The 13,919-nt window shown below is 44.0% G+C and overlaps 1 protein-coding gene and 1 pseudogene across 1 annotated transcript in view; both read left to right on the top strand.

The window, feature by feature from the left end:
- Positions 1-1,508: 1,508 nt before the first annotated feature.
- LOC102420533 (coagulation factor X-like) overlaps positions 1,509-13,919 on the top strand; it is a gene marked incomplete at its 5' end in the record, with an annotated part of 21,530 nt that continues 9,119 nt past the window's right edge. The window contains 4 exon segments of the mRNA XM_023748766.1: positions 1,509-1,660; positions 8,525-8,549; positions 9,455-9,568; positions 11,257-11,420. Coding sequence (XP_023604534.1) covers positions 1,509-1,660; positions 8,525-8,549; positions 9,455-9,568; positions 11,257-11,420 — 455 coding nt within the window.
- On the top strand, positions 2,944-4,396 carry LOC102420221 (annotated as a pseudogene).

Raw genomic sequence — 13,919 nt, forward strand, 5'->3', positions numbered from 1 at the left:
CAGCACTGGCTGTGTGTTTTGGTTTTGGACATGGGGAGTTTGGAGTTTGAGATGAGGGGAGATATCCACCACGATGAGAGAGTTGAAAGCATAGAGCTGGGATGAAAGTTGGGACTAGCAATACCAACGTGGAGAGTATTATGGTGAAACTCTAAACTCTTCAGTGGAAAAAAGAGAGAGGAGTGCAGAGGGCGAGGAAAAGAATCTGAGGGCCTCCTGTATCACAATGGAAAGAAGAAAGGAGTGGTGAGTGAGGGAGAGATAAGACTCAGGCAGAGAGTGGGGACAAGCCAGCTGCAGATAGAGACCACAGGGAGGACTCAGAGGCTCTCTGACCCAAGACGTTTTAACTGGCAGGTCATGACTCATTTGTGAGTCATGAAATCAATTTAGTGGGGTTTTACTTTTAATGAAAAATAACAGAATCAAGTAGAAAATTTTGTAATAAGTACTATTTTGTAGAAAATTATAGTAAATATTATTTCTTGAAACTTCTATTTTGTTTTTTTTATTGCTGTTATTTTTCTTTGTAATTCTCACCTGAGGATATGTTTTCATTGATTTGAGACAGAAAGGAAGGAAATGAGAGAGAAACATCAATTGCTTCCTATGCATGCCCTGACCAGGGATGGAACCCACAACCTGAGTGTGTGCCCTGACTGGGAATCTAAACTGCCACCTTCTGGTGTCACGGACGACACTCCAACCAACTGAGCCACACCACCCGGATTGAAACGTCTGGTGTTGTTTTGCTGTGTTTTTTAATCATCACCTGAGGATATTTTTCCATTGGTTTTTAGAGAGAGTGGAAGAGAGAGAAATATCAATGTGAGAGAAACACATCGATTGATCGCCTCCCTCACACACTCTGATCACAGCCCAGGCCGGGGAGGAGCCTGCAACCAAGCATGTGCCCTGACCAGAATTGAACTGAGGACCCTCTGGTCCACAATCTGATGCTCTATCCACTGAGCCAAACCAGCTAGGGCAAAACTTCTGTTTTAATTTATATTTGGGAGTCCTGGAACTTGATATAAATCATACCTTTAATTGTAGATCGTGATCAAAAGTTTCACAACTCCCTACTGAACTCTGACCTGAGCCCTTGCAGGGTGGGTGAGGCTCAGGGTGAGGACGAGAGTGGAGGGGCACAGTCTGAGCCAAAGCACAGAGTGGAGTAGCCGGTTGGGGGGAGGGAGGTGACAGTGGCCTGGAACCACTCTGAGAAGGGAGAGTTCAGGAGAGGGGGTTTACATTGACCACCCTAAAGCTGGGTGTGAGTGTGCAGGGAGGGTGGTAGTGGATTGGATGGGATGTGTCTACTTCTTTAGAAAAGGGTGTGTGGGGTCTAGAACAGGCACTGTATGTAACTCAAGGAGGAGTCAGGAGGGAGATGGGCATTTCTTTCCCAGCTCCCTGGTGCCTAAGGAAGGAGTTCTCAGCCTTTTGAAGCAGGAGGGTGACCTGAGAATTTGATAAAGTACTTTGTGTGCTTCCCTGTCTTCCAGTGTTCATCAACCGGGAACATGCCAACAGCTTCCTGGACAGGGTCAATTCATTATCTGAAGAGACAAAAAGAGAAGACCTTGAAAGTGAGTGTGTGGAAGAGACTTGCGACTACGAAGAGATCCGAGAAGTCTTTGAGGACACGGAGAAGACGGTAAGGGTTGGTGAGACGGGGAGACCAGTTGTGGATGGTGCTGGGCCTGAATAGAGATGCTGTCCGGCCCTGTTACCTGTCTATGGAGGCTGTCAGTGTCGACCACGCTGGGCCTTCACTCCATGCCCTTCTGTGCTGTGGCCTCCGCCACAGAGCACAGCTCAGGAGAGGCTTTCTGGGGTGGGAGGTTGGGAGTCTGTCTCCTTCTACCACTTGTAAGGATTTCATTCCTGTTTCCTCACCCACCACATATCTCCTTGTTTTATGGGTAGGAAGTTGAGAAGGTCTGGCCAAAAATTGGTTATAAGAATTATGAGAACTTCTGAAGGTATTGTTTTTTTTTTTTTTCAATTGGTTTGATTTTTTTTTTTTCGCTAAAAGTATTACAAAGGGTATTACATAAGTGTCCTTTCCCCCCCCCCAAGTATTGTTAAATCTATTCTAAAACATAACAAGTTTATTTAAAATTATTTCATGGCCCTTGGCCAAACACCTCCCTGGACTGGGCCACACACACACACACACACACACACACACACACACACACGGGAGCCATTGGTTTTTGCCCAGATCCATGGCCACAGCCATATTTGACGTCTGGCACCTGAGTTGCAGCCTTCAGAGCTATGGCGCACAGGCACACGACAGCAAAGGCTTCCCTGAAAGTTGCTAATAAGCCTCACCTACCTTGGGTAGGGCCCTGGGGAAACATGGCCACCATAAGGACATGAGGTGGCAGTGAATGGCGGCAAGTGAAACTGGGAAAGAATGAACTGAAGACACTTGAAAGCTGAAGAGAAAGTAGCAGAGAAGGAGGCCAAGCAGCAGCTCCAAGAGAGACAGGTAGGCCCGGCTGCTGCCACCACCACAACACTGAAAACAGACAGTGGAGCGGCCATCCACACTGCAGGACCCCTACCCATATGCAGGACCCCCATCCACACTGCAGAACCCCACCCATACTGCAGGACCCCCATCCACACTGCAGAACCCCACCCACACTGCAGGACCCCCCATTCACACGCAGAACCCCACCCACACTGCAGGACCCCCCCATCCACACTGCAGGACCCCATCCACACAGCAGGCCCCCTCCATCCACACTGCAGGAAGCCCCCATCCACACTACAGGGCCCCCATTAACACTGCAAGAACACAGTAGAGCGCCCACAACATGCTGAGTGCTGAGGAGACCCGCACCACACAGGCTCCATGTAGACCCGCTCGCTTGCTGCACCTACTGACCACCTGACCAACATCACCTTAAGGGGTAGGTAGTCTCTATGCCAGATGAACCCCCCTGGGGGGGGTTCATCTTCTGTGCCCTTCGAGTACAGGTGAAGTTGCAAGTCATGGCCAATTCAAGGAATTTTAAATCAGAAGAATTTATTTATATCGATAACAGACTGCCTCGGAAGACATAATTGGAGTTCGAGAGAATCCTGGAAAAAAGAAGAAGGGTTTGCAGAGCGTCATTCTCCATAAAATGACACTATTGCCTCAATGCTCATATATGTCACCTAATCCTCACTTTGGCCTCAAAGACAAAGAAACACATCATTGGAGATACTTAGGCTTGGACCTGAATGACTTTGCAAAGAAGAAATTTATCATCCACAGTAATAGCATCACATGTATAAGAAGATTTTGATAAGCTGGGATTCCTAGACATTGAAATTCCTAGGATGAATGCCATCTCTAGTGGAGATGTGCCCAAGTTTTTTGTCACCTCGCTAAATAAGCTGGACATGAACTTACATACAAGAATTGCTCCAGAACTCTGCCATAAGATGGTGGTGAGCAGTGGCATTGTCCCGGTTTGTGAAATTGAATGCCAGTTCCAGATGATTTGACTCTAATTCACCACCTGTGAATTTCACATGGCCTCTACAGATCATGATGATCTCCTGAAACCATGGAGATTATGTCAGGGATGGTGAAGCACATTACAGACAAGATCACATCCACCATCCCAATGGCCCAGCAGGCCAAACCCATCAGACTGGCTTCACCCCATCTACAGAGTCAGCATGGTAGAAGCACGTGAGAAAGCCCTGTGAGGAACTAGCCTGCCAGGAACAAACCTTCTTCAGAACTGAAGAAACTAAAAAAAAATTCTTAATAATACCTGTGTGGCAAAAGCTATTGAATGTCCTTTACCTCAGGCCACAGCTAGACTCTTTGATAATCTTGTCAGAGAGTTCATGAAAGTGAGGCCCAGCAACCCCATATTCATCTGTGATCACCCACCGATAGATGTTTGGCCAAACGGACCACTCTGGGTCTCACTGAGCACTTTGAGCTATTTGTCACGAAGAAGGAAGTGGGCAGTACCTACAATGACTTAAACAGTTCCATGCAGCAGCAAGCAGTTTTTTAAAGAACAAAACAGAAGCATCTGAGACCTTGCTTCCTGGCAACTACCATCAGTTTTGCCTCAAATAAACCCTTAAAAATTTTGAAGGAAGAGAGAGATGGAGGAAGGAGGGTAAGGAAGAGCAGATCAAAGGCACTGATGAGGAGGAGGCCGTGTTCATAGATGAAAAGCTCTGTACTGCCATGGAGTGCCCACAGCTGGCTGGGGTTTGGGTAGTAACCACATCGCATCACCATGTTTCTCACAGTCTCCAGTAACATTACAGAAGCACTGTGTTTCCTCCCGTAAAACCTGAAGCTAGGGAGGAGAATGTAGCAACCACTAATACATTGGAAAACACACTTGGCACTTCTGTCTAGAAAATACTTACTGTAAATTGTGGGACTCAGACATCTTTGTATTTCTGCAAAAGATCAAGGTCTGCAAGGGATTCGTGTATATTTCTATCCATTTGACCACCAGTGTTCATTTCAGCCACCAGAAGAGAGAAGAGGCATTGGAGAATTCATTTTCATGCCTTACCAAATAAATGATTTGTCTATTTTAAAAAGTTATTCATAATTTCAAGAACTATTTTCACTTTTAAATGCTCTTCGGATTCATATATGCATAGTTTTGTGTATGATATACATACACAAAATATTAATGAATATTTGTAATTCCAATCCAAGGTTCGGGACTACTTTTTTCTCAGCATCATTTCCCAAACACTCTTATAGCTACCATACTTATAATCTTAAAGACTTAAATTAAATTCTATTGTATCAATACATTTACTTCTTTCCCGTTTTGGCCATATAAGTTGTTTTCATATTACTATTATGAAATCATGCACATGCATATTTCTTCTGGATTATCTCCTAAGAAGAGCAGCTGCTCCAAAGAGGATTACTGGATCAAAGGTTAGCAACAAGTCTGGTTCCAAGTAATATGGAGAAAGCACACTCTACCCTGTCTCCCACTGAATGTAACTACAAAACCTGGGTAGACTTCATGGAGCCGCTATTTGAGGACCCTGAAAAGTAAATAGCAGCAGTCATTAAAGAAAACGAGAATTCACAGTACCACAGAATTGTGAGTTTATCATTTGTATCCCCTGCAGTTCTCCAGACATCACTTGACCTGAATCTAACTGATAATTGTGCGATTCCCAATGGTCCTGTGGCAAACCCCCTTTCTTCAAAGTTCCAAGCATCCACCGAACTTTCTACAAGATAGGTCATATCCTGTGTCCTAAAAACACATCTTGATTTTCGGGGAGAAACCATTATGGCGGCATATGTAAACACTGGAGTTTGCTGCCTCGCACAACCACTTCAAAAATAAAACTAAAAGACAGAACAGACATCACCCAGAACCACAGGAAGGCTGGCTGAGTGGAAATTCTACAACTAGAAGGAAAGAGAAAAGCATACCGAGACTCAGAGGAGGTGCGGTGCGGAAGTAAAATACTAAGGTACAGAGGCGCATGTGGAGCGGGCTGGTGGCTGAGGGCGCGGTTGTCTTTTTCTATCGGGAAGGAGTCTCAGGCTCTGAGCTCCAGTTCCAGGCGAGTCTCTGGGGACCTAGACTCATACGGGAGAAGCGGGACTGTCTGGCATCGGTCGGAACTCGAGGGCAGCTTTCTCTCGGAGGTACTTGCAGCAATTGCTGGGACACTGAGAAGCAGGGCCTCTGAAGGCAGGACTGAGAGCAGCCATAACTGCTCGCTCCGCCCGCCCTGTTGATCCCCTGGGACCTGCCCCGCCCAAGCCTTGCATGGAGGTGTTTGCTGGATAGCCTCAGGCAGAGGCTAGATTAGCACCTCCCTAGAGCTCCAGGACAGAAGTTCTCCCACTGCAGACACAGCTAATTCTCACAGCCAATTAGCCTGGAGGTCCATCCCTCCCAGTGTTACTTACAACAATCAAGGCTTAACTACAACAAGACTGTGCACAAAGACCACAAGGGGGAGCACCAAAAGTGTCCTCCTCAGGTAATTGGGGAGGCTGAACCACTGGGCCCCAGCGGACACTTAGCACAGAAAACCACTTTATCAACACAAGGAAGCATAAAAAATGCGGAGACAAAGAAACAGGACACAAATGACAGAAATGGAGGAAAGCAAACTGCTGGATATAGAGTTCAAAACCACACTTTTAAGGTTTTTCAAGAACTTTCTAGAAGCCGTCGATAAATTTAGTAAGACCCTCAAAAAGACTGGTGAGACCGATGATAAATGTAGTGAGATCCTCAAGAAATCTAGTGAGACCCTCGATGTTGTGATAAAGGACCAAAGAGAAATTAAGCATACACTGACTGGAATAAAGAATATTATACAGACTCGCAACAGCAGACCAGAGGATCGCAAGAATCAAGTCAAAGATTTGAAATGCAAAGAAGCAAAAAACACCCAACCGGAAAAGCAAAAGGAAAAAAGAATCCAAAAATACGAAGATAGTGCAAGGAGCCTCTGGGACAGCTTCAAGCGTACCAACATCCGAATTATAGGGGTGCCAGAAGAAGAGAGAGAGCAAGATATTGAAAACCTATTTGAAGAAATAATGACAGAAAACTTCCCCTGCCTGGTGAAAGAAATAGATTTACAAGTCCAGGAAGCACAGAGAACCCCAAACAAAAGGAATCCAAAGAGGACCACACCAAGACACATCATAATTAAAATGCAAAGAGAGACTCTTAAAAGCAGCAAGAGAAAGAAAGTCAGTTACCTACAAGGGAGTACCCATACGACTGTCAGCTGATTTATCAACAGAAACTTTGGAGGCCAGAAGGGAGTGGCAAGAAATATTCAAAGTGATGAATGCCAAGAACCTACAACCAAGATTACTTTATCCAGCAAAGCTATCATTCAGAATTGAAGGTCAGATAAAGAGCTTCACAGATAAGAAAAAGCTAAAGGAGTTCATCACCACCAAACCAGTATTATACGAAATGCGGAAGGGTATTCTTTAAGAAGAGGAAGAAGAAGAAAAAGGTAAAGATACAAATTATGAACAACAAATACACATTTATCAACAAGTGAATCTAAAAATCAAGTGAGTAAATAATCTGATGCACAGAATGAACTGGTGATTATAATAGAATCAGGGGCATAGAAAGGGAATGGACTGACTATTCTTGGGGGGGAAAGGGGTGTGGGGGATGCGGGAAGAGACTGGACAAAAATCGCCAACCTATGAATGAGGACAGTGGGTGGGAATTGGGTGGAGGAGAGTTATAGGAGGGGAAAAAGAGGAACAAATGTAATAATCTAAACAATAAAGATTTAATAAAAAAACACATCTTAACAGATGTTAAAGATAGAAAACATATAAAAGGTTATCTGACCATAATGAAATTAACCAAAAATCAGTGACAGGAAAATTTCTACATATTTGGAAATTAAACAGCACACAGCACACTTCTAAATAATTTGTAGGTCAAAGAGAAAGTCTCAAAGGAAATTAGAAAATATTTCCAGCTGAACAAAAACGAATATACAACATAGTGCTTCTAGGGGAACTTACAGCATTAAAAGTTTTTATTGGAAAAGAAGAAAGGTCTCAGATTGACATTCTAAGCTTCCACATTAAGACACTAAAATAAATAAATAAATAAACAAACAAACAAACAAATAAATAAAGCAAAATAAAACCACAAACTGGGTGTCTTAAAATGCTTTTTCTTTCAGTGCTAGAAAACACAGGTTCGACATTAAGGTGTCGCCAGGGTTTGTTCCTTCTGGAAGACCTGAGGGAGAATCTGTTCCACACCTCTCTTCTAGCTTATGGTGGCTGCCAACAATCCTTGGCATTCCTTGGCTTGTAGATGCATCACTCCAATCTGCTTCCATCTTCACATGGCCTTCTCTCCGTGTGTCTGTGTCCTTTTCTGTCTCTTATAAGGACCCCCTCATTGATTTGGGGTCCATCCTAATCCAGTAGGATCTCATCTCAATTGATACCTTACTTATATCTGCACAAACCTTATTCCAATTAAAGTCACATTGTGAGTTTACACCTGAATTTGGAGGGTTGGGAGACACTATTTAACCTACTATAGACAGAAAAAATTTTTTTAATCTATGAACATTTTTTAGTTAATGTAGGCTCTTGATGCCCTGATTTAATTACCAATTATCATTTTCTAAATTACCATGATTATTAACCAATAATTCATTTCTTTATTGAATCTTTGACCCAAATACTTCAACTAAAAACCATTTACTGGAGTAGCAAACAGAGCAAAGCATTTTTGGTACAATCCATTTCTTGGAGACTCACTTGAAAATACACATTCAGTATTCAACAGAGATGGTGATTGAGCCACCATCTGCACCTTTATAGATACAGAAGATTTAAAACACTTTCCCGTTTAGATTGTTTCAGAAAATGACCTCTGTTTGGGAAAGTATCCTATTCAAGTTGAGTTACTAGGTTTTAATCTGTTATAGGTGTAAAATGTCAGTGCTTTCCCTAATGTTCTTTAAAATATTTTTTCTCTTTTAGAATGAATTCTGGAATATATACAAAGGTGAGATGTATGGTATTTTAATCTTAAGTGAGAGGAGTTCATTAGGATATTTAAGTTGGGAGAAATTGTGTTTGAACTTTGAAAATGCCTCCTGAATTGTCTTTCTGTTCCTGTTTAAATCCTATGTATTTAACTTGTTCCGTCTGAGCATTTTCATAAGTTATTGTAAAATAGTTTTTTATAGTAACTTTACACTAATCCTAATGTTGCCACTTACATATAGATTTAAATCAGTATATTCTCATTTGAGAATACCAAATTTAGTGATAATTTTAAAATTCCATGTATATTAGGAAAAAAATAGAGTCAGAAAGATTGGACCCTATAATAAGGTAGCCATCTTGAGTCAACCCTTATACCACCTGAAATGGCATTAATCCTGACTAATGTTTTCATTCTGGCAACACCATTCAAATTTCTCAAAATGACTATTGGACTTACCTCTAAATTAGATTGTACAAATGCACCAAGAAATGTGAAGTCCCGTGTTGGTGCTGGGCGGTTGTTTCTGCATTCTCATTTTACCCCCAGAGCATTTGGAAACAGGAACCCTAACATCTCTGTTGTCCAGTGTCAGACAATCATGTCTTCCCCCTTCCAGATGGTCCCATGTAGTCACCTCCTGGAGCTCTTCACTCTAATGTAAAAATGCTGTCAAACATTTCAGCAAAAACTGGAAAGCTCAGTCAATGATCCAGTAAGATAAGAGCATCACGTACACAGAGCCACAAAAGGTGAGGATACAGTGAAGTTCAGTTAGGAGAAATTGTTTACAGGGAAACAGGAAGAAGTCCACGTTCATTTGAGTTGTCTGAAAAATGTGTGCCAAGATCAACACAGCAAAGTCATCTCCATAGTGATGGAAATTGCCCGCAAGCTTCGGTTTCCAAACCCTTTCTTTGCAGATGGTGACCAGTGTGAAAGCAATCCCTGCCTGAATCAGGGCAGGTGTAAGGACGGCCTTGGGGAATACACCTGCACTTGTCAGGAAGGATATGAAGGCAGAAACTGTGAATTACGTGAGTTCCTCTTCTTGGTAGGCCTTCAAGTCCGAGTTACCTGAAGAATCAAATGTGGGAAAGAGGGAAAAAGTCAAAATGTCCAAGGGAACAACCTCATGTCACTTCTGATGTCCAGTCTGTGCTCCATTATGAAGGGCCACTGTAGTCACAGAAAACAACAAAAATTAAGGGCCCTACAATCCACTCAGTGTTGGAGTTCAGTGAAACACACAGTCACCTCTCCGTTCCTCTGAGAGAGGCTGTGGAACATTCATGAAGCATGTGGCCCACTAACAGAGAAACGAGAATTGACTTCCTTCTTGGAGTAGAATGTATCCCTCATCGTTGTTACTTATATTCCTTGTGGTCCTGGGCAATGATTCTAAATCACCACACTTCTCATTTATTAGTGCAAATGCCAATACTAACTGTTCGGGATTGTCCAATTATAAAAATTTGAAACATTTAATTAATTTTACTTGAAAAAGTCACTAGGAGTTTTCCTAATATGCTGGTTAATTTCTAAATAAAAATTAGCTTTAATATTAAACCGGATTTCCCTGAAGAGAAAGATTTGCATTTCTTTTAAATTACTTAACTTATAATCTTTGGAATGTGCTCTTCAATTAGATTACTTCAGAATTTTTTCTACCGGGAATATCAATTAGGCATCGTTTCATCCCAATCCAGAGCAGCCGCTCTTGCACACCTTTTGGCTCTGACCCTAGGGCCATGGTGAATGTTTTCTAAAGTTTCATTAATGTTGATCTTCACACTATAATTATCTTTTTCATCAAAACCCAGTGCAGAGTGTAAACGGCCAGGGTAGCATCACTGATGTGAGTTTGGAGGTTGAGTTCAGTGCACACAGGAAGCAGGTGGGTGATTCTGGCTCAGGCAGAGCTGCGGATCTGAGGTCCAGGGAGACACGGCTTCACACGGACACTGAGCCAAGAGCTTCCCGTGACCCGTGAGGTTATCCTGTGAGGTGGTACGGCCTCCACCACTTTACAAGTGAGGAAACCCAGGCCCGTAGGTTGAAATAAGTTGCTCAAATCACACAAGTGACAGAAGGGTCATTTTGGCACTCAGGTTGGCCTGCCTCCAGGATGTGCACTGCCTGTTTTGTTTCTTCTTCCCACCGCACTGGGGCCCAGACCCCAGTCTCTGAGACCCTTATTACACAGGGACTCTTCTAGCCTCAGAGCGGGTGGGCCTCTGGCCACTCCACCAGGCTCCTCTTGAGCCCCTGGCCTGGAACCCCCCCTCCTGCAGGCAGCCCTTCCAAGCTGGTCAGGACCCATGTGCCTTCTTAGCGCTGAACTTAAGACCCTTCCAGCCTCCAGGGCCCTCACTGGCCACGTTCAGATTATTTAAGGACCTCCTGGAAGGCTGGTGCCGGGGCCCGGCAGATACTCAGCTCTCGCCCTAACTGTACGCCATGGTTTCCCCAGGCAGCCTGGACAGTGAGAAGAGCACACGCACAGGCATGGTCCTCTCACCCCACCAGCTGCTCTGGGCAGCCCATCCTGTTTGCACCAGCTGATGTGCATGGGCCATGTGGCTCCGGCCTTTTGTTCTAGCCAGGTGGCTGCTGTAGGGCTCATGGTGGGTGTATGTCCCCCTGGGGCTGCTCTGCTTTTTCCTGGCCAGCTGCAGCCTCATTTCCCCAGCCAGTCCTGAGAACCAACATGCGTCCCTTACAGCCATGGGAAAGTTCTGCAGCCGGAACAACGGGGACTGTGACCAGTTCTGCAGAGAGGAGATTTCCGTGGTGTGTTCTTGCGCCAGCGGGTACATCCTGGATGATAACGACAAGTCCTGCATCTCCACAGGTAGGAGGCGCATGGGGCCACTTCACCAGGGCTCTGTGAGTTAGAGAGGTCAGTGCAGGACAGCTGGAGCAGCCGGAGTGGGCCACAGATTTGGAGACAAACCCCTGTTTCTGGGAGCTGCCTGAAAAATGGGGCCGACGATATTACCTAACTGCTTAGTAAATGTGCAAATTAAGAGAGCAATGCATGGAGGCACTTTGCACAGTGCCTGATTCGTAGCAAACCCTAACTATGTAATGAGTGTGTGGAGGCCTGATTTGTACCCCTGGGTAGGATAGGAGGCTCGGGAGACTGGGAGTTACAATGAACCAAGATGAGAGTGCAGGCGGGTGAGGGCAGCCAAGGCCTGACTGTAGGAGCTGGAGAGTTAGAAAGAGGGGAGCCAAGGCCCCTCAAGAACTAATTTAGGCCCTAGCTGGTTTGGCTCAGTGGATAGAGTGTCAGCCTGTGGACCAGAAAGTCCCGGGATCGATTCTGGGCAAGGGCACGTACCTGTTTCAGGATCCTCCCCAGCCCGGACCCTGGTTGGGGCTCGTGGAGGAGGCAACCAATTGATGTGTTTCTCTCACATTGATGTTTCTCTCTGTCTTTCCCTCTCTCTTCCACTCTCCCTAAAAATCAATGAAAAAATATCCTCGGGTGAGGATTAACAACAACAAAAAAGAACTAATTTAGGTTGTGTGGGCCTCGATGTTAATAAAATTTATTTATTATTTTCCTTGCTAAAAGCCGGACACGATGAGTCTGGCCTAGAAGCTCAGGAGGGCATGGCCTATTAAGGGGCTGAGTATGGGTCAGGCCCCTGGGGTCTCGCACACTGTAGAAAAGTCCTCCTGTGCTGCAGAGCCAACCTGGAGCCAGTGGTGCTGAGGCGCCACTCCTTTCTCACAGTGGCACCAACTTGTTTTTCAAAGCCAGGTTCCCTGACTGACCCACAGCTTCAGCATCAACTGTTCGAGGGGGGTCAGGGAGGTGAGGGTGTGCAAATACAAAGTCCCAGGCCCACTCCACAAGACAGGAACATTCCAGAATGACTGCTATTAGATAACATCAACTCTCTCAACAAGTAAAAGACAATATCATTTACATCTCCATTGGTAATGAGATTTTTAAACTTATGATGATTCAACAATACCGGGTTGACTGTACCATGCACACAAATTTTGTTTAAATTCCAGGAATACTTACAAATCAATTTAATGAAGTGTGATATTTGGGGGGAGGGGGGGATGAGGTAAACTATTTCCTCATTCAGTATTTCAAAATATAGTGATTACAAATATCAACACCAAACTCTTTATCTCCATCTAACACAGCACAAGTCCGCTGGGGGTGGGGAGGGCTCCTTTAGATCCTGCTGGAGCCCTCGCAAACACTAAAAAGAACTACATTCTGCTTATCTGATTTTAGGCAAAGCCAGGGCAAAAGAGAGGAGCCATCTGCTTTCTTTTTTTTTTCTTCTTAAAATAAATCTTTATTGTTCAGATTATTACACTTGTTCCTCTTTTTCCCCCCATAGCTCCCCTCCACCTGGTTCCAACCCCACTCCCTATCCTTACCACCCCCCGCCCCCCCATTGTCCTCCTCTATAGGTGTATGCTTTTTGGCCAGACTCTTCCTGCACCCCCCACACTCCCTTTCCCCCGAGAATTGTCAGTCCACTCCCTTTCTATGCCCCTGATTCTATTCTATTCACCAGTTTATTCTGTTCATCAGATTTTTTATTTACTTGATTTTTAGATTCACTTGTTGACGGATATGTATTTGTTGTCACTTTGGTGTTCATAATTTTTATCTTTACCTTTTTCTTCTTCTTCCTCTTCTTAAAGAATACCCTTCAGCATTTCATGTAATATTGGTTTGGTGGTGATGAACTCTAGCTTTTTCTTGTCTGTGAAGCTCTTTCTCTGACCTTCAATTCTAAATGATAGCTTTGCTGGGTAGAGTAATCTTGGTTGTAGTTTCTTGCTATTCATCACTTTGAAAATTTCTTGCCACTCCCTTCTGCCTGCATAGTTTCTGTTGAGAAATCAGCTGACAGTCGTATGGGTACTCCCTTGTAGGTAACTAACTGTTTTTCTCTTGGTGCTTTTAAGATTCTCTCTTTGTCTTTTGCCCTTGGCATTTTAATTATGATGTGTCTTGGTGTGGTCCTCTTTGGATTCCTTTTGTTTGGAGATCTCTGTGCTTCCTGGATTCATAAGTCTATTTCTTTCACCAGGTGGGGGAAGTTTTCTGTCATTATTTCTTCAAATAGGTTTTCAATATCTTGCTCTATCTCTCTCTCTTCTTCTGGCACCCCTATAATTCGCATGTTGGTATGCTTGAAGCTGTCCCAGAGGCTCCTTGCACTATCTTTGTATTTTTGTATTGTATTATTTTTCTAATTTTAGCAATCTAGGCTATTTTAAGGAATTTCTATTTTAAATAACGCTGCAGTAAATATTCTTGTATATAAATCTGTGTGCATCTCCAAAAAGATCCTTGCAACAAATTCCTAGGTGTGGAATTCTGAATCGGTTCCATTACTTTAA

This window comes from Myotis lucifugus, unplaced genomic scaffold (genome assembly GCF_000147115.1).
Source record: "Myotis lucifugus unplaced genomic scaffold, Myoluc2.0 scaffold_1786, whole genome shotgun sequence".
In the NCBI taxonomy this organism is placed as follows: Eukaryota; Metazoa; Chordata; class Mammalia; order Chiroptera; family Vespertilionidae; genus Myotis; species Myotis lucifugus.